This window comes from Podarcis muralis, chromosome 4, assembly GCF_964188315.1.
Source record: "Podarcis muralis chromosome 4, rPodMur119.hap1.1, whole genome shotgun sequence".
In the NCBI taxonomy this organism is placed as follows: Eukaryota; Metazoa; Chordata; class Lepidosauria; order Squamata; family Lacertidae; genus Podarcis; species Podarcis muralis.
Genome location: NC_135658.1, coordinates 7785488 through 7806045, shown reverse-complemented (window position 1 = coordinate 7806045; position 20558 = coordinate 7785488). Strand labels below are relative to the sequence as shown.

The 20558-nt window shown below is 48.6% G+C and overlaps 2 protein-coding genes across 4 annotated transcripts in view; one reads left to right on the top strand and one right to left on the bottom strand.

The window, feature by feature from the left end:
* Window positions 1-17718, top strand: part of PPME1 (protein phosphatase methylesterase 1) — a 53396-nt gene extending 35678 nt beyond the window's left edge. Inside the window, exons 13-15 of one of the 3 annotated variants that reach the window (XM_077926875.1) lie at window positions 2316-2383; window positions 5942-6001; window positions 7233-9871. In XM_077926875.1, the coding sequence (XP_077783001.1) occupies window positions 2316-2383; window positions 5942-5963 (90 nt within the window). In that variant the 3' untranslated portion in view covers window positions 5964-6001; window positions 7233-9871. Of the gene's footprint in view, window positions 1-2315; window positions 2384-5941; window positions 6002-7232; window positions 9872-17679 lie in introns of those variants that run through there. The other 2 variants (XM_077926876.1, XM_077926877.1) reach the window with 2 other exon arrangements.
* The window catches only part of P4HA3 (prolyl 4-hydroxylase subunit alpha 3), a 45781-nt gene continuing 40983 nt past the window's right edge, over window positions 15761-20558 (bottom strand). The window contains exon 13 of the mRNA XM_028725834.2: window positions 15761-17477. Coding sequence (XP_028581667.2) covers window positions 17407-17477 — 71 coding nt within the window. The 3' untranslated portion in view covers window positions 15761-17406. The remainder of the gene's footprint in view (window positions 17478-20558) is intronic.

Sequence of the window (20558 nt, the reverse complement as noted above, 5' to 3'; positions counted from 1 at the left end):
GGCGCGCTGCGTTTCTCTGCTGTCCCGGACGGCTTTCAAAAGCCTGCCTTCAAAAGCCGTCCGGGACAGCGGAGAAACGTGCTGCCTTTCTCCGCTCTCCCGGGAAGGCAGGCAGGGGGGAGCAAAGACATTTGCCCCCCGCACGCCTTCAGAAGAGGTCCAGGACCTCTTCTGAAGGCTGGCGGGGGGCAAAAGTCTTTGTCCCCCCTGCCTGCCTTCCCAGGGGCTTTTAAATCGCCCCAGACAGGGAGAAGTCCTCCGCTGTCCCGGATGATTTTAAAATGCCGCCCGCCAGCATTTTAAGATCGCCCCGGACAGCGGAGAAGGCCTCCGCTGTCCTGGGGTTTTTTAAAATGCTGGGGGTGGGAAGAAAAGCCCTTGTCCCCCCCCCCCCAGCCTTCAGAAGAGGTCAGGGGACAGACTGTCCCCGGACCTGGTCTGAAGGCGGTTTCCCTAGGAACGCATTAATTGATTTTCAATGCATTCCTATGGGAAACCGTGCATCGCAAGACGAAAAACTCGCAAGACGAAGAGACTTGCGGAACGAATTAATTTCGTCTTGCGAGGCACCACTGTAATTATTATTGCGTCAACTTTCCAAGCAGATAGGTTGGCTTGCTTTTAGCAGGTGCCAAAAACAGTACAGTTGTACGTTGGTTTTCAAAAGCTTTGGGAGTCGGAAGGTTTTGGCTCCTGAACGATCGAAAACCGGAAGGGATTGTTCTGGTTTTTGAACGTTGTTTGGAACCCGAATGTCCGACGCGACTTCCATGGCTTCCAATTGGCTGCAGGTGCTTTCCGCAGCCAATCGGAAGCCGTGCCTTGGTTCCTGAACGTTTTTGGAAGTCGAACGGACTTCCAGAACGGATTCCGTTCGACTACCAAGGTATGTCTGTACAGTGAAAGCTCTGCCTGATATCAAAAGGCAGGGAGTTCCAGTGTGTAAGAGCGGCCGCACCAAAAGATCGAATTCTTGCAAATACACAGCAGGTATTATGGGACACCTGTAGCAGCGCTGACTGCAGCAGTCAGGTGGGCACACGTGGGGCAAGGCAATCTTGCAGGTAAATTGATCCCAAGTTGTTAAGGGTTTTGTATGCTAAGAGCAGGGACGCGGGTGGCGCTGTGGGTTAAACCACAGAGCGTCGGGCTTGCCGATCAGAAGTTTGGCAGTTCGAATCCCTACAACGCTGTGGGCTCCCGTTGCTTTGTCCCAGCTCCTGCCAACCTAGCAGTTCGAAAGCACACCAGTGCAAGTAGATAAATGGGTACCACTCCGGCGGGAAGGTAAACGGTGTTTCCGTGCACTGCTCTGGTTCGCCAGAAGCGGCTTAGTCATACTGGCCACATGACCCGGAAGCTGTACGCCGGCTCCCTCGGCCAATAAAGCGAGATGAGCGCCGCAACCCCAGAGTCAGTCATGACTGGACCTAACGGTCAGGGGTCCCTTTACCTTTTATGCTAAGAGCAACACCTTAAACCTGGCCCTGTAGCGACCTCTGCAGTGTTTTATATTTGCTGTTAGCCACCCTGAGCCTGGTTCACAAGATGATGATGATGATGATGATGATAATAATAATAATAATAATAATAATAATAATAATAATAATAATAATAATAATAATAATAAATAATTTATTTATACCCCACCCATCTGAGTGGGCTTCCCCAGCCACTCTGGGCAGCTTCCAACAACATATTAAAATATAGTAATGCACCAAACGTTGAAAGCTTCCCTGAACAGGGCTGCCTTCAGATGTCTTCTAAAAGTCTGGTAGTTGTTGTTCTCTTTGACATCTGACGGGAGGACGTTCCACAGGGTGGGCGCCACTACCGAGAAGGCCCTCTGCCTGGTTCCCTGTAACCTCACTTCTCAGAAGGAGGGAACTGCCAGAAGGCCCTCGGAGCTGGACCTCAGTGTCCGGGCCGAACGATGGGGGTGGAGACGCTCCTTCAGGAATACTGGACTGAAGCCATTTCAGGCTTTAAAGGTCCGCACCAACACTTTGAATTGTGCTTGGAAACATACTGGGAGCCAATGTAGGTCTTTCAAATGTTATGTGGTCTTGGCTGCTGCTCCCAGTCACCAGTCTTGCTACCGCTAGATGAAAACACAAATACTGTAGTTAAAATACAAACAGCAAAGCAATAGCATCTGCCTCCTGCAAACACTGTAGAATATTAATCAATTAATCAATAAATTAATTTATATGGTGCCCTTGATAGTCTGCAGGGAGGCAAGGCTTAATCAGGGCTCCCTTCGCATGCCAGCCTTTCCGTTTTCTCTTTTAACATCTCCGGCCACTCTCTTCCAGGTTGCCGAAGCCGTCGCCACGTTCCTGATCCGTCACAGGTTTACAGAGCCCATCGGTGGATTCCAATGGTGAGGCTTGTCAGGCGAAAGCAGCCCTAGACCGGCCTCTTCCCTTGCATAAAAGTCGCCCACGTGGCGCTGTTCCTGCCCTCCTGAAATATAACGGAGGGGGGGGGGAGTTTCCTGCAATGCCTGAAAAAAGAAAATGCATTATTATCACATCTGACTGAACTCCAAAGTTCACTTATTATCTTGCCCAGATAGCACTGATGGGATGGAAATAGTTGTGCAGGTCAAACTGAGCCAGGTGGCTGCTCGGTTTTAGCTGAGCTCACTCTTACAGTGGTACCTTGGGTTACAGACGCTTCAGGTTAAAGACGTTTCAAGTTACAGACTCCGCTAACCCAGAAATAGTACCTCGGTTTAAGAACTTTGCTTCAGGATGAGAACAGAAATCGCTAAAGTGGGAGTGGCTCCCCAGCCAACACGATGGCTGGGACAAGTTCCACAGGGGGGGAAGCACTGGGACACCCGATCTCGGTGATCACGGGCAGGAGGCGGAGTTACGCTAAGACCAGACCATGTCATTACCGAGGAGGCAGGTGTAGTCGCTGTTTGAAGACTATCCCTGCCTCCGGGTCTGGCCTTGACCGGATGGATACTGGAATCAGCAAGGGATACCCACATGACCTGAAAGTGTTGCTGTGCAATGCCAGGTCAATGATGAATAAAACCACTGACATCCACGACCTGATTGTGGATGGAGGATTTGACCTGGCATGTGTGACAGAGACCTGGTTGGAGGAAGCAGATGGGCCTCTCCTTGCCGCTGCTTGCCCACCAGGTTTCTCTTACGCACAGCAACCCAGGTCATGTGGGCGGGGAGGGGGGGTTGCAGTGATTTTTAGGAAGTCACTAGCTTGCACCGGGCGTCCTACTGGGAAGATCCAGTTTTCTGAGTGCATGTTCTGGAAGTTGGGCAATAGGGGCAGTACAGGATTCCTTTTGGTGTACCAACCTCCCCGCTGCACCAAGGATTCCCTGTCCGAGCTGCTTCAGGTCGTGTCGGATTTTCTCCTGGAGACACCTAGTTTGGTTGTCCTAGGGGATTTTAACATCCATGCCGACACGACCTTACAAGGGGCCGCTCGGGACTTCGTGGAAAGCATGGCCTCCATGGGGCTGTCCCTGAATAAGTTTGGCCCAACTCATAGTCGTGGACATACCTTAGACCTGGTGTTCACCTCTAGTGACGTGGGTGATCTGACACTAAGTAAAAGTGAAACAAAAGAAGTGCCATGGTCAGATCACTTCCTGGTGCAACTGGACTTCTCCGCGACCCTTCCCCTCTGCAGGGAGGTAGGACCAATTCGGATGGTCCGCCCCCGCCACTTAATGGATCCAAATGGTTTCCAGAGAGTGGTAGGGGATGCTTTATCCCAAGTTGATGGCCTTTCAGCTGATTCCCTGGTGGCCCGCTGGAATGCGGAGTTAACCAGGGCTATCGACTGTCTGGCTCCGAAGCGCCCTCTCCGATTGCATGGAGCCCGGACAGCCCCGTGGTTTTCTTCGGAGCTGAGGGCGATGAAACAATCGCTGAGACGGCTAGAGCGTCGGTGGCAGAAAACTCACTCCGAATCTGACCGGACACAGGTTAGAGCTCAACGTCGAGCCTATCAAGTGGCGATAGCGACGGCGAAGAAGACTTTCTTCACCGCCTCTATTGCATCTGCAGAAAATAGTAGCAGGAGACTCTTTCAGGTGGTCCGCAATTTAACGGAACCACCTTTACCACCGGGGCCTTGTAAAGACCCCAAGATCTCCTGCAACGATTTTGCAAAGTTTTTTGCAGATAAAATCACTCATATTCGGAAGGAGCTAGACACCACCGTGGGAGCAGGGCTGGGGCGGGAGAGTGCTGGAGCTCTGTCTGGTCAAGTTGCATGGAACCAATTCCAATCCGTTACCTCCGAGGATGTGGACAGGCTGCTTGGACGCGTGAAACCAACCACCTGTCTCCTTGATCCTTGCCCATCCTGGCTAATAAAAGCAAGCCGGGAAGGGCTGGGCGATGGGATCTGCGGGGTGGTGAATGCTTCCCTCTGTGAGGGAACATTCCCAGATCCGCTGAAAGAGGCGGTCATTAAACCGCTTCTTAAAAAACCATCTTTAGACCCGGCCAGTATGGCCAACTATCGCCCAGTCTCAAATCTTCCATTCTTGGGCAAGGTGATTGAGTGCGTGGTTGCTGAACAACTCCAGGCACGCCTGGAGGATGCGGACCATTTGGATCCCTTCCAATCAGGCCTCACCATGGGACTGAAACTGCCTTGGTCACGCTGGTTGATGATCTCCGGCGAGCTAGGGACAAAGGTGAGAGTTGTTTCCTAGTTCTGCTGGATCTCTCAGCGGCCTTTGATACAATCGACCATAACATCCTTCTGGACCGCCTAGAGGGGCTGGGAGCTGGGGGCACTGTCATACAGTGGTTCTGCTCCCTCCTCCTGGGCCGTGTTCAGAAAGTGGTGGTGGGGGATGAGTGTTCAGACCCCTGGGCCCTCACTTGTGGGGTGCCTCAGGGTTCTGTCCTCTCCCCCATGCTTTTTAACATCTATATGAAGCCGCTGGGAGAGATCATCAGGGGGTTTGGACTGGGTGTTCATCAATATGCAGATGATACCCAGCTCTACCTCTCTTTTAAATCAGAACCAGTGAAGGCAGTGAAGGTCCTGTGTGAGTGCCTGGAGGCGGTTGGAGGATGGATGGTGGCTAATGGATTGAGGTTGAATCCTGACAAGACAGAAGTACTGTTTTTGGGGGACAGGGGGCGGGCTGGTGTGGAGGACTCCCTGGTCCTGAATGGGGTAACTGTGCCCCTGAAGGACCAGGTGCGCAGCCTGGGAGTCATTTTGGACTCACAGCTGTCCATGGAGGCGCAGGTCAATTCTGTATCCAGGGCAGCTGTCTACCAACTCCACCTGGTACGCAGGCTGAGACCCTACCTGCCCGCGGACTGTCTCGCCAGAGTGGTGCATGCTCTAGTTATCTCCCGCTTGGACTACTGCAATGCGCTGTACGTGGGGCTACCTTTGAAGGTGACTCGGAAACTACAACTAATCCAGAATGCGGCAGCTAGACTGGTGACTGGGGGCGGCCGCCGAGACCACATAACACCGGTCTTGAAAGACCTACATTGGCTCCCAGTACGTTTCCGAGCACAATTCAAAGTGCTGGTGTTGACCTTTAAAGCCCTAAACGGCCTCGGCCCAGTATACCTGAAGGAGCGTCTCCACCCCCATCGTTCTGCCCGGACGCTGAGGTCCAGCACCGAGGGCCTTCTGGCGGTTCCCTCATTGCGAGAAGCCAAGTTACAGGGAACCAGGCAGAGGGCCTTTTCGGTAGTGGCGCCCGCCCTGTGGAACGCCCTCCCATCAGATGTCAAAGCGATAAATAACTACCTGACATTCAGAAGGCATCTTAAGGCAGCCCTGTTCAGGGAAGTTTTTAATCTGTGATATTTTACTGTATCTTTGGTTTTTATGGAAGCCGCCCAGAGTGGCTGGGGAAACCCAGCCAGATGGGCGGGGTACAAATAATAACATATTATTATTATTATTATTACCTCAGGTTAAGAACAGTTTCAGGTTAAGAACGGACCTCTGGAACGAATTAAGTACTTAATCCCAGGTACCACTTGTGGAGATGCTCTGCATGTATTTATGACTAGTTCCGCAAAACTGCTACTTGAAGAAATCCCCAAACTTAATATTTTTCAACTTCAAACGGAGCTCAGAATCCAGTTAGGCAATCAAGCCTTTGCAGTTGAATTAGGAGGCACTGAGAGACGGCAATTTGCTGCTTTAAAGCGAGCCGCAGAGGGGGCAAGGAAGGGGAGCCATGGTGAGCCGTAGTGGAGGGACGGACAGGGGCCATGGCTCCCAAACCTTCCTACTGGCAGAGTGGCGGGGCTCCCACCCCCCCACCCCCAAAGAGCAGCCCAGGAGCGTGGGGCAACGGCGCACAGCCTGCCCGCCACTCCCAAACCAGAGAGCCAGTGTGGTGTAGTGGTTAAGAGCGGTGGACTCGTAATCTGGTGAACCGGGTTCACTTCCCCGCTCCTCCACTTTCAGCTGCTGGGTGACCTTGGGTCAGTCACACTTCTCTGAAGTCTCTCAGCCCTGCTGAGGTTTCCCAAGTGTTTGTTGTGGGGGAGGAAGGGAAAGGAGAATGTTAGCCGCTTTGAGACTCCTTAGGGTAGTGATAAAGCAGGATATCAAATATAAACTCCTCTTCTTCTTCCCAAACCTTCCCGGGGCTTCAGGGGAAAGGGGAGGCCACCGGCAGCCTGGGAGGGCGGGGCAACGGTGCGCGCCGCACTCGGGTGATTTGGCTCCAAGGACCACACATTCGCTCCATAAGATGCACAGACACTTCCCCTTACAGTGGTACCTCTGGATGCGAACGGGATCCGTTCCGGAGCCCCATTCGCATCCTGAAGCGAACGTAAGACGTGTCTGGACGTGCACGGGTCATGTTTTGCTGCTTCTGCTCATGCGCGTGACGTCATTTTGAGAGTCTGCGCATGCGCGAGCGGCGAAACTCAGAAGTAACGCACTCCGTTACTCCTGGGTCGCCACGGAGCATAACCCGAAAATATTTAAGCTGTACCGTATTCATCCCAAGGTATGACTGTACCTTTTCGGAGGGGAAAAGTGCGTCTTATGGAGCGAAAAATATGGTATGCACCTGTTGAATGTGGGCGACGGAGCGAAACCAGGACTGGCCCGTCTCATTCTCACAAATGTGGAGCAAGTATTACGTGGTGCCTGTGAACCAGGGCTTGAGGGTTGGCTGGCTCGGGCAACATGGCACCGTAATTCTGCTCTGAGTTTACCTCTCTTTCTCTCTTCCTCCACAGTGTTTTCCCTGCTTGTTAATGCCCCGACGGTCCTCCCGGCACCGACTCCCCTTGTAAATAAACCTGCACCAGAGGGCTGTGGTGTTTTCCGTCTCCTCCTCGGCCGTCCCTTTCAGTTGCCAACTCGGACCAACTGGCGCCAGGGCCCAGTCCGTGGCCAGACCTTCTGCCGCCGGACCCCCAACCTGGTCCGGCCCCGGATCGGGGGGAGTGGCCTCCTTCCCGTCGCCCTGAAGGAAGTAAGCCGGCTCTCTGCGAAATCATGGGTGGATGCGAAGGATTCTTTGCTCAGCCCCTCCTGGAAGTTTTAGGAAATCCTTGGCCCGGACGGACCCCATCAAAGCCCCCTCTCCCCTTTGGTTTTTCTTAAGCATGCAGGATCCCGCCATCTCAAAGCTGGGCTCTCCGCTTCGCTCCTCCAGAGCAGGGCTTTCATTCTTGGGTTGCTTGGGCCAATCTTCCTCCCACCCTCTTCCTCCTGGCGAGTTCTCAGTAGTGCAGGCTGCCACGATGCGTAGAAATCTGAAAGGCATCGCTCCATCCATGGCTTGTGGCCTGTCGCCTCCTTGACCGGCCTCCTGTGTTTGCGTTCCCCAGCGAACGGGGGCTGCGCTTTGGTTTGGTTGACACACCTGCGTCCACCAAGGGGATTCAGGAAAGGAGCTGAAAAGCAGGGGGGGTTTTCTGAGGTTTCCCCAAGCCTGATGTTCGAGAGCCCAGCCCGGCAGGTTCTCCAGATGTTCCCTGCTGGCCGGCGGCATTGAAACAGCTGCCAGAATTGGGCGGTTCAGATTCACACGGCGCTGTGCAGTTGCGCAAACATCAGTAAGCAAGAAGAGGGCAGCGTTGTTTTAGGATTACAGAAATGGGAAGCAGTCCATTCCTTTGCTTCAGGGCTGCAAACGACAGTTTGGGCACCCTTCAGCTAAATTTCAAGGAAGCAACCCGTAGATTTAAAGCGCCTTTATGGCTCTTGTCAGTTCCGGGTCTCTGGTGGGGATAACGTCCTAGAGCCCAGATCTGTGTATTTGAGGAGGTGTTTCTCATGCGTTCGCACTTCCAAGTCCCGCTTGCGAACAGGAGAGTTGCCCCCCTGAGCAATATTTTCAATACTAGGGGAGAGAGAGGAACGTATTTGCATTGGGGTTTGGGCTCCATGGCTCTTAGAGGCAGGGATAGAGGCTGCGTCAGGAGCCTTGATAGTTTTCACCGCGTGCTGCAGTCAAATCCTTCTCCGCCCTCTCTTGCAAAAAAACAGGTGAAGAGAAATAATATGCAACAAGCAAAGAGGAGAGACTTAGGGAAATATCCCCAGCCATCCCCTGGGAAGTTCTCTTGCAAACTCCTTGTGCGGCTCCTTTTCAGTTCAGAGGGGTGTTGGCCAGAGACCTTCCTGGTGGCCCTGTCAGGCCCAGAAAGCCCAAACCCTTTGCCAGATGGGTGAGGTTGGTTTTGTGCCTATGTCCCAAGCTGAGGAAGGGGGTCTGTGACTTCTTCCTCACGCAGGAACGATGAGCGAGGCATGTTGGAAGACGCACCCTGCACATTGATGCCCCGAACGTTTTCCGATTGGAAAAGTTTCCGGAATATAATGTGTCGTCACAGCCCTGACAAAAAAAATAAATCTGTGTTTGAGCAGCCTGCCCTTGCGGTCTCTTGCCTTCTCTGCCACAGTGGCCCTCGCGTCTAAGATGGAAGCCCCCCATTCTGCTCCATGGACTGGAGGGAAAAACCCCAAACTCGCACGGTTGCTGCCCAGTCTCCGGACATGGCGCCCAGGCCCCAAACACCAGCTGGAGTGATGAGCCAGGAGAGGAAGAGCCCTCCCAGTGCAGTTTCCAAGTTTCCACCAACACTTCCTGGTAGCCTTTGTTTTCCCCCCCTGCTCAAGTCTGGCAGTGGTACCCAAGGATGCTCTTCTCTTAGTGGCGAGCTGCCCAAAATTAAGGGGCTGCCTCTGGAAGTCAGACGGGCGAACCTCACCCAGCTGCGTCCCTTGTTTTGGCAGGGAGGGCTCTAATTTTTCCCCCTTCATTTTTTTCTGGGGGCATTCCCTTCCTTCCCTTGGATAATCACCACTCACTCAGATGTTTAGGATGACAGTGCTTCCAATGGCTTTTGGGGTCTCCTTTCTTCCCCCTCTTCTCCTGGCTTTTGAATGAGCTGCCTTGGAAAGAGGTTGCCCGTCTGCCTGCACATTCAATGCCAATTTTTGCCAATTTGGGGGTTTTCTTTGAACCAGTTTGAAAAACGATCTCCCATGGCGTATGCAGCATATATCACAAAACGCAATGCAGAGTCGCCAGGTGACGGTCCCCCTTCGGTTAGGAACTCTGTCTGTGGGTCACTTGCTACATTTGGGGGCTGGGAAGCGTCCCTAGATTCTCCCCCCCCCCAAACACTCCTTCCCACCCCAAACTCTGAACCTTCAGCATAATTTTCTTCCCCTTTTCTGGGGAGGGAGGCAAACCTTATCTGGTTCAACAAAGACTAGAGTCCTTGTTTAGCCTTGCCCCCTTTAAATAACACATACTGTACTGTTGGCATTTTTTTGTGTGGGGGGTGAGGGTTTTTTTGTCAACTCCCTGCTGATGATGACGACCACCCTTGTTTTATGAAATAAATATTTCGCTACCTGCCGTGGTGCAGCTGTGTGTGTGTGTTTAATGGTTCTTTGTATATTTATTATTTATACTCCACCCACTCTGGGCAGCTTCCAACAAAATATTAAAATACAATAATGCATCAAACATTAAAAGCTTCCCTAAACAGGGCTGCCTTCAGTTGTCTTCTAAAAGTCTGGTAGTTCTCTTTGATATCTGGTGGGAGGGCGTTCCACAGGGCGGGCGCCACCACTGATAAGGCCCTCTGCCCGGTTCCCTGTAATTTGGCTTCTCACAGTGAGGGAACAGCTAGAAGGCCCTTGGTGCTGGACCTCAGTGTCCTGGGGGTGGAGATGCTCCTTCAGGTATACTGGACCGAGGCCGTTTAGGGCTTTGAAGGTCAGCACCAACACTTTGAATTGTGCTTGGAAACGTATATATTGTTACGGGTTTCAAGAGTGGGGTCAGTTTGGATGATGCCCTGAGTCCCTTCCAGTTCTTGGGATCCTGTGTCTCTGGAGGTGGAATGTACAAGTCACAAAGTTTCCCAAGCTTGATTCTCCAGCTGTTATCGGACTACAGCTCCCATCATCCCTGACCACTGGTCCTGCTAGCTATAATAAAATATAATAATAATAATAATAATAATAATAATAATAATAATAATAATAATGGGCTTCCCCAGCCACTCTGGGCGGCTTCCAAAAAAATATTAGCTAGGGATGTTGGGAATTGGAGCCCCAAAACAGCTGAAGACCCAAGTTTGGGAAACTAGTATAAGAGCAACTTTGCCAAAGCAGCCCTTTGAATGGATTTGGCTGGCGAATTAAGCACCACAATTAGCATAACTAAAGAAGTTGCTCAGTGCCATAGAACAAATGGGTGGGCATCGCAGCAGACAACCAGCTGCTAGGTAGGAGAACAAAAGGCAGAATTGTGTGTGAGCTGGAAGCTGGAGATACAGAGACTTGCTTGCTCTGTGCTGGAGTCAAAGCTATGATTAATGCAGAAGCGAGATCTTGGGGGTTACTAATGCAATAAATTAATAAAACCAGATATCCTAAAGACACCACAAGTCGCTGATCTTCATTCCAAGGGGACCAAACTCTGGGCAAGCTGCTGGCATCTCACCCTTCTGAGATTGGGGCGGCGTAAGGTAAAAGGTAAAGGACCCCTGGACAGTTAAGTCCAGTCAAAGGCGACTATGAGGTTGCAGTTCTCATCTTGCTTTCAGGCCAAGGGAGTTGGTGTTTGTCCACAGACAGCTTTCCTGGTCGTGTGGCCAGCAGGACTAAACCACTTCTGACGCAATGGGACACTGTGATGGAAACCAGAGCACACAGAAACAGCATTTACCTTCCTGCCTCAGTGGTACCTATTTATCTACTTGCACAGGTGTGCTTTTGAACTGCTAGGTTGTAAGGAGCTGGGACAGAGCGACGGGAGCTCACCCCGTGGCGGGGATTCGAACCACCGACCTTCCGATCGGCAAGCCCAAGAGGCTCAGTGGTTGAGACCACAGCGCCACCCGCGTCCCTTTTGGAGTGGCGTAACAACACACCGAGCCAGAGTTCTCTCTGTCCAGGCAAGCAGAGAGGCACGATTGCATTTCAAGGTCAAATATCGGGGAGGCAGGAACACAGGACAGATGCATTGCATAGCAAACCCCACCAGTTTTATTCTATTCTGTATAAATGCCTTTATTTGGTCTGTCCTGAAGCTTCCAACATTCAGTTTCATTGGAGGGCCATATTTTTGCCTTCTGACTAAGCACCGGGGAAGAATTTTCTGACAGCAAGAGCCGTTTTGACAGCGGACAACGGTCTCCTTGGAAAATGGTGGACTCTTCATCGTTGGAGATCTATAAACAGGTTGGGTGGTCACCTGTCATATTATTCAGCTGTAATCCCTGAGTTGCGGGGGGATGGACTAGATGTCCTTTGGGGGCCCTTCCAACGCTTCAGTTCTATGAGTCTATCGTTCTTTCTAAGGGACGCGGGTGGCGCTGTGGGTTAAACCACAGAGCCTAGGTGAGCTCCCGTTGTTCGGTCCCAGCTCCTGCCAACCTAGCATTTCGAAAGCACGTCAAAATGCAAGTAGATAAATAGGTACCGCTGCGGCGGGAAGGTAAACGGCATTTCCGTGCGCTGCTCTGGTTCGCCAGAAGCGGCTTAGTCATGCTGGCCACACGACCCGGAAGCTGTACACCGCCTCCCTCGGCCAATAAAGCGAGATGAGCGCTGCAACCCCAGAGTCGGTCACGACTGGACCTAATGGTCAGGGGTCCCTTTACCTTATCGTTCTTTCTGTGCTACAGTGCAAGAGGCCGCTGGGTGGCAGCAGTACCCAATATCATAGACCTACTGAAACTTCTCTGCAGCAGCCACAAGTTTGGACCAGTCGCTCATGCCTATTTCCTAAATGAGGTTTTATCATCCTGACGCCTCCTGATAATTTGTAGATTTGCCAAAGCTTTTGCTGCTGTCTTGCTGGGGGCTGTCTGTAACTCTCACAGATTTTTATTATAGTGCATTTTTATTCCCATGCTTTATGTTTGTACAAAAACCTTCCAGTTATTAGGAAGGAGGCTGTGAATAGCAAACAATTTTGTTGTTGTTTAGTTGTGTCCGACTCTTCGTGACCCCATGGACCAGAGCATGCCAGGCATTCCTGTCTTCCACTGCCTCCCGCAGTTTGGTCAAACTCATGCTGGTAGCTTTGAAAACACTGTCCCACCATCTCGTCCTCTGTCGTCCCCTTCTCCTTGTGCCCTCCATCTTTCCCAACATCAGGGTCTTTTCCAGCGAGTCTTCTCTTCTCATGAGGTGGCCAAAGTCTTGGAGCCTCAGCTTCAGGATCTGTCCTTCCAGTGAGCACTCAGGGCTGATTTCCTTCAGAATGGATAGGTTTGATCTTCTTGCAGTCTGTGGGACTCTCAAGAGTCTCCTCCAGCACCAGAATTCAAAAGCATCCATTCTTCATGGATCACTGCCTTGCCATGGCGAAGGGGCTTGAATAACTCAGAGAAGCTATGAGCTATGCTGTGCAGGGCCACCCAAGATGGACAGGTCATAGTGGAGGGTTTTGACTAAACGTGATCCACCTGGAGCAGGAACCGGCAAGCCACTCCAGTATCCCTGCCAAGAAAACTCCATGGAGAAAATAGTACCTTAGAGACCAACTAAGTTTGTTATTGGTATGAGCTTTCGTGTGCACACACACTTCTTCAGATACACTGAAGCCGAAGTCACCAGACTTTTATATAGAGAGAGAGGGTGGGGAGGGGTATTACTCAGAAGGGTGGTGGGAATGGGTGATTGGCTGAAAGGGGTGGTAAGCCTGTTGACGACTGTTAATGACTGCAATTGGTTTTACAGGAAAAAGCAAGGGGTGAGATGGCCAAAAATAGCTTTATCATGTATAATGAGATAAGAATCCAGTGTCTCTATTCAGACCAGGTCTCTCCATGGTTGGAAAGTCCTAAACGGCCTCAGTCCAGTAGACCTGAAGGAGCGTCTCCATCCCCATCGTTCAGCCCATACACTGAGGTCCAGCTCCGAGGGCCTTCTGGAGGTTCCCTCCCTGCAAGAAACCAAATTACAGGGAACTAGGCAGAGGGCCTTCTCAGTGGTGGCGCCCTCCCTGTGGAACGCCCTCCCACCAGATGTCAAAGAAATAAACAAATTTGACGTTTAGAAAACATCTGAAGGCAGCCCTGTTCAGGGAAGTTTTAATGACTCATGTTTTAATGTATTTTTAATCTTTTATTGGGAGCCACCCAGGGTGGCTGGGGAAACCCAGCCAGAAGGGTGGGGTATAAATAAATTGTTGTTGTTGTTTTGTTGTTGTTGTTGTTGTTAATTCTTTTGCAATCCGAAGGTCTAGACCCTTGATTTCTTTCATGAATGGAAGCTGAAATTCACCACCAAAACATACACATGTCCTTGCTCAGAAGCTGCCCAGCGCCACAACGTGAAGCTTTTCCCGACACATGGAAGCACTGATGGGAACAGCTTTGCCAGTTGATTTCTGCCTGCTCTGCTGCTATTAAAGGCACCCAGCCCACCAAAAGGCAGAAAATCTCAGTGGCAACCAAACTGGCGCAGCATGCATGCGCGGGGGCAAAAGAAAGCTGCTTTCTTCCCAAGTTGCTGTGGGTCCACACACCTCCCGGTGGCCTGAGGCCAGCCGAGTCAATATTTGAAAAAGTGAAATTGTGGTTAACTGGAGCAGAAACGGACTGTGCCTCTTCTTTCAGAGAGAGCCTCCTGGGAGACAAAAGATTGATACACGGTCTCTCCATCCCACACAAGCCCCCTCTCTTTCCCTCTCCGCCTGTATCTCACACGTCCAACCGTCCACGCGTCCCAGACATCGATGGAATTTCTCCCACTAAGAGCTTAAAAATGTGAGTGTCTCTTTTAGAACAAAAAAAAAGTTGATTAAAAGTTAAAAGAAACAAAACAGTTGAGTGCTTTGTTGGAGCAGACTGAGATCCATCTAGTCCAAGGCTGGGGAATATTTGGTCCTCCAAATGTTTATTATTATTATTATTATTATTATTATTATTATTATTATTCTATTAAATTTGTCTACCACCCTTCACCCAAAGATTGCAGGTGGTGCACAACATAAAAATACAGAATGAGGATCTATGATAAAATAAAAACAAACAATACCTGGAAAATGCGGTAAATTTTAAAATGCACAAACTTCTGCAGGTATCAAAGGTTTAGCCAGTACAACATCAGAGAGGGCAACAACCTTGGACCAAAAACAGTATAAAACGGGACATGTCCACGTTGTATGTCTGCAATGGTGGTTTAAAAAAACACACACACAAAACCCAACAAGATTATTAGCAAAAGGGCGATTCTCCCCCAACCTGAAAACTCCCAGCTTCTCAGTCCTGCAATAAAATTGCTTTTCGCCAGCTGCTTCCAAAGAGGCTCCCCCCGTCTAGGGGGGGGGGGCAAAGCTGGTTGCTGAGTTGTGCGTTTGAGAGATCAGAAAAGAGAGAACAGCCCTGCTTGAAGCAGACCCGGGTGTCTCCTGCACGTCCCGGACTCCCCACATTTGGCACTTATCCGCACACTTTTGCAGTTTTTGCAAGCAGGTGTGAGAAAACTCTCTGCCAAGGGCATCACATTGCAGAGACACACAGATCGCTATTCTGCGCCCAGATTCCCAGACTTGTTGTTAATTATTACTCTTTCCTTCCCCAAACAATCAAACTCAAAGCAAGTTCTCAGGGAAGGGGGGGCTGAGTATGGGGGGGGGGGAAGCAATACTGACCCCACCTTATAGGTCTGTTGTGGGAAACGATTACAAATCCAAAACAACATTATGCACTCTGGTCCAGGGGGTCACGAAGAGTCGGACACGACTAAACGACTAAACAACAACAAGGTGCTACTGGAAGGAAGTTTTAAAATTATTTTATTTTATTTATTTTATTTTGTCAGGACTTTCAAGGTCAGCACCAACACTTTGAATTGTGCTTGGAAACATACTGGGTTTTCCCAGTAGTGATGTATGGAAGTGAGAGCTGGACCATAAAGAAGGCTGATCGCCGAAGAATGGATGCTTTTGAATTCTGGTGCTGGAGGAGACTCTTGAGAGTCCCATGGACTGCAAGAAGATCAAACCTCTCCATTCTGAAGGAAATCAGCCCTGAGTGCTCACTGGAAGGACAGATCCTGAAGCTGAGGCTCCAATACTTTGGCCACCTCATGAGAAGAGAAGACTCCCTGGAGAAGACACTGATGCTGGGAAAGATGGAGGGCACAAGGAGAAGGGGGCGACAGAGGACGAGATGGTGGGACAGTGTTCTTGAAGCTGCCAACATGAGTTTGACTAAACTGGGGGAGGTAGTGGAAGACAGGAGTGCCTGGCGTGCTCTGGTCCATGTGGTCATGAAGTCGGACACGACTAAACAACTAAACAACAACAACAACGTGATCTCAGGATCCCTGTCCTCTACCAGGGATTTTAGACATTGAAGTTCAGATTCATTTGGAGATTTTTGCATAGCAGGGGTAATAAATACAGAGTGTATATCCCCATAGAAACAGCCGTGTAACAAGGCATGAGAGACAGTTTCTACCTCCATCAAGCCGCAGGGGCAGAATATAGAAAAAGCTGCTGGATCTAGTCTCGCTGTGGCCAAGCGGATCACAGCCGTCATGATTTGTGCACCATCTCCCCAGAGCTGAGACCTCGCTCGTGGAGCCTTACGACACTTAAAGATTTATGCCATCGCAAACGTCGCAAAGGTTGTCATGAACAATAAATAAAAGGCATCCAAAAATACAAAAACAAATGGAACTATTTTCACATAAATCCTAACAAGATCTAAGAAGAAAGGTACAAAAAAATTAATCTGTTCCAGAAGTCCGTTTCAAAACCAAAGCGTTCCAAAACCAAGGAGCGCTTTCCCATAGAAAGTAATGCAAAGGGGATTAATCCGTTCCAGACTTTTAAAAACAACCCCTAAAACAGCAATTTAACATGGATTTTACTATCTAACAAGACCATTGATCCATAAAATGAAAGCAATAAACAATGTACTGCAGTCACACAATCAACCAACCAACCAACCAACCAACCAGTAACAACTGATATGGATTTTGTGTGTGTGTGTGTGTGTGTGTGTGTGTGTTTAGTGTTGGTTTTTGTGTTTTGTGTATTATTATTTTTTGATAGTTTTCGTGTTGTTGTGTGGAAAATACTAATAAAATTTATAATTTAAAAAACAAAAATGAACAAGAACATCTGGGTTCCACACAGTCACAAAAACAAAGCAAAAAAGCTGCAAAAACAACAATGCAAAATAAATAGCAAAAACAGACAGACCTCAGTGTAACACTCAAAACTGAAGTGTGGCACTCAAAACGGAGCACGAAAAATTTGCAAACCGAAACGCTTCCTTCCAGGTTTGCAGTGTTTGGGTTCCAAGTTGTTTGAGTACCGAGGCGTTTGAGAACCAAGGTACCACTGTACCAGCAACAAAAATCCATACCCTGTCAGTTCAGCCTCAGCTTTTGCAGCTGGAGTCAGTCCAGGCCCTGCCCTCCCAGGCCAGGTGGGAAAAGACCTGCAAGGCAGGGAGCAGGTCTTCCAAGAATCACAGCCAAGATGGTCACAGCCAAAGGCTCATGGGGTACCTGCGATCAGGATTCGAACCCAAGAGCAGCTATCCCCTCTTGTGGCTTCCAGCAACTGAGATTCAGAACCATTACTGCCTCCGACTGCGGCTCCATTGCGGCCAGAGGCCACCGACAGCCCTTTCCTCCACGAATTTGCCCCATCCTCTTAAAGCCGTCCAAATTGGTGGCCAATCACTGCACCCAGTGGCAGGGAGTTCCATAGTTTAACGATGTGCTAAATCAACAGGTCCTTTCTTTCTCGGATGCCTGAGAAAACCTTTGCCAAGGTGTGGTTTGGCCGTGGTTCACTCCGAGGTGGTCTTTCCGGACCAGGCTGTGTTGGGATAGGGAGTGGGTCCAGATTCTCTCCCCACACTTGAGCCCCTGGCATTCGCCGAACCCAGCTGAGAGCACTTGAACTGTTTAGTCTTCCGGGCTGGTGCCACACGGCCTCCGAAATTCCTGTCCATGTTCATGGAACCACTTGTTGGCCACTATTAAAGAGAGGTGGGGATTAATAATACAGTGGTACCTCAGGTTACATACGCTTCAGGTTACATACGCTTCAGGTTACAGCCTCCGCTAACCCAGAAATAGTACCTCAGGTTAAGAACTTTGCTTCAGGATGAGAACAGATATCGTGCTCTGGCGGCGCAGCGGCAGCAGGAGGCCCCATTAGCTAAAGTGGTGCTTCAGGTTAAGAACAGTTTCAGGTTAAGAACGGACCTCCGGAACGAATTAAGTACTTAACCCGAGGTACCACTGTAATAATAATAATAATATCCCTCATTTCCCCCTGACAGGAACTACTCAAGGCAGCTTACAGTTAAAATAGAAACAGCTAAAAACACAGAAAGGAAAAAGCAGTAACTAAAAAACAATTAAATATGAGTCTATTTGGCAACATTCATGATTATTCGATATGTTTGGTACAAAGAGGAACCTTGTATTCATTCCACTGTTGAATATATTTTACACCACTCATTCTTTTTCAAGCATTCTTTGATTATTATGATTATCATTCTATTATCTTGCGCTTTTATTCTTCCTGCTCTTATGACTGTTTTTATTATTACTTCTGGCTTGATGTTTTCAAGTTAAATAGAAAAGCAATTTAGATATATGGAAGAAAGTTTTTTTAAAAAAATTATTTTGGGAATTAGTGTAAAATTAACGAATATTAGGAAAAATGTTGGAATGAAATTATTTGGCTTTAGTAGAAATGATATAAGGAGTTATGTATAAATAAGTATTAAGTTTTAAGCTCTAAGGTATTTTACGGTAAGATAAGGTTAAAATAAATCAAGGTAAATTGAATGACAGAATATAGTGTAAGATGGAAAGGATTTGTTGAGTTAATTAATAGGTTAGACTGTTAAGATAAATTATCCAACAAAAATCGAGAAAGATGGAAAGAATTTGCTGAAATAATTAACTAAACTAGAACACAAAAAGGGAGGTGTGAGCAGGTCGATGAAACAAGCAAATGAAAGATAAAGATATGGAATATTGGATGTGTGTGTTTTCTTTTTTCCTTTGTTGTATTGCTGTATTGGTTTTTAAGTATTTTTTCTTCTTTTTTATGTATTGTAATGTATGTTTTGTTAAATTTTTTGGTTGTTCTTTTTTCTTCTTTTTTCTGTAATCTTTAAACTTCTAATAAATATCATGTTTAAAAAAAAGAAAGAAAAAAAGAAAAGCAATTTAGATATAGATATGGATATGGATATATAGATGAGATCTCTTAAGATATACAGAGCATTACGATAAAAGCAGCATGACAGGAGCGTCTCCACCCCCATCGTTCTGCCTGGACACGGAGGTCCAGCTCTGAGGGCCTTCTGGTGGTTCCCTCCCTGCGAGAAGTGAGGTTACAGGGAACCAGGCAGTGGGCCTTCTCGGTGGTGGCACCCGCCCTGTGGAACGCCCTCCCACCAGATGTCAAGGAAATAAACAACTATCTGACTTTTAGAAGACATCTGAAGGCAGCTCTGTTCAAGGAAGTTTTTAATGTGTGACATTTTGATGTATTTTTAATCTTTGTTGGAAGCCACCATGAGTGGCTGGGGAGGCCCAGCCAGATGGGCAGGGTACAAATAATAAATTATTATTAATATTAATGGTCAGGGGTAATAATAATAATAATAATAATAATAATAATAATAATAATAATTTGAAGGCAGCCCTGTTTAGGGAAGTTTTTAATGTTTGATGTTTTCTTATATTTTTAATATTTTGTTGGAAGTCGCCCAGAGTGGCTGGGGAAACCCAGCCACATGGGCGGGGTATAAATAATAAAATTATTATCATTATTATGATATCCACGAGACTGTTTTCATTCAAAACAGTCGGTTCCCCAAAGCCTGTTGGTCTTCACTTGCCAGCAGGAGGACAGCAAGGAGGGAGCCAGTCTGACTTCCCCAGGCAGGAAGTTTCAAAGTTGCCTGGGAGAAGCCACTGCTAAGAAGACCCTGTTTTCTCTGAAGGGCATCCTTGGAAGTTCTCAAAACTCGGGCAGGTTCTTATGGGGAAATACAGTCCTTCAGATAACCTGGACCTAAGCCATATAGGTAAAGGCACCCCTGACCACTAGGTCCAGTTGTGGCCGACTCTGGGGTTGCGGCGCTCATCTCACTTTACTGGCTGAGGGAGCCAGCGTACAGCTTCCGGGTCATGTGGCCAGCATGACTAAGCCGCTTCTGGCGAACCAGAGCAGCGCACAGAAACGCCGTTTACCTTCCCGCCGGAACGGTACCTATTTATCTACTCGCACTTTGACGTGCTTTTGAACTGCTAGGTAGGCAGGAGCTGGGACCGAGCAACGGGAGCTCACCCCATCATGGGGATTCGAACCGCCAACCTTCTGATCGGCAAGTCCTAGGCTCTGTGGTTTAACCCACAGCGCCACCCATATAGGGCTTTATAAGTTATAACCAGCCCTTTGAATTGTGCCTGGGAAAAAGCCCTTTGAATTGTGCCTGCTTTATCACGGGAATCGTCTGCTCACCATAACCACCCCCGGTCAGCAATCCAGCTGCAGCTCTTTGAGCCAGCCAAAATTATTATTATTATTATTACGTTTATTCGTTGCTTTTTCTTGCCACATATTGGCAAACTGGAAACAATTGCCCTGTGCCATGAAAACACAAGCAAAGAATAGGAATTCCCCTGCCTGGGTCTTTTCCTGGCCTGTTTTTTGAAGAGAGGGCAACTGGGGTCACACTTTATTTTATTTTTTATATATATTTTTATTACATTTTCTGCTTTACAATTTAAAGTACAGGGCTCATTTTTACATCCTTCAGATTTCAATGACGTCTTCTCTTTCCATGGCTCATTTGGCATATCATCAGTCCCTTCATATTTTACAAAAACTCTACCATTGTTCCATTATTACACCCATCAAAACACTCTTGAATTTATCTTAACGCTGCCCAGGAGTCACATTTTCGATTGTAGGACGTTCGCCCCTCTTTAGGCATCCTTCGCCACACTTGAAGGCAAAACTAATTTATAATTCATCGTTATATAATTGTAATTTGTTGTTTATTATTTAATAGGGCTAATTTAGCCAG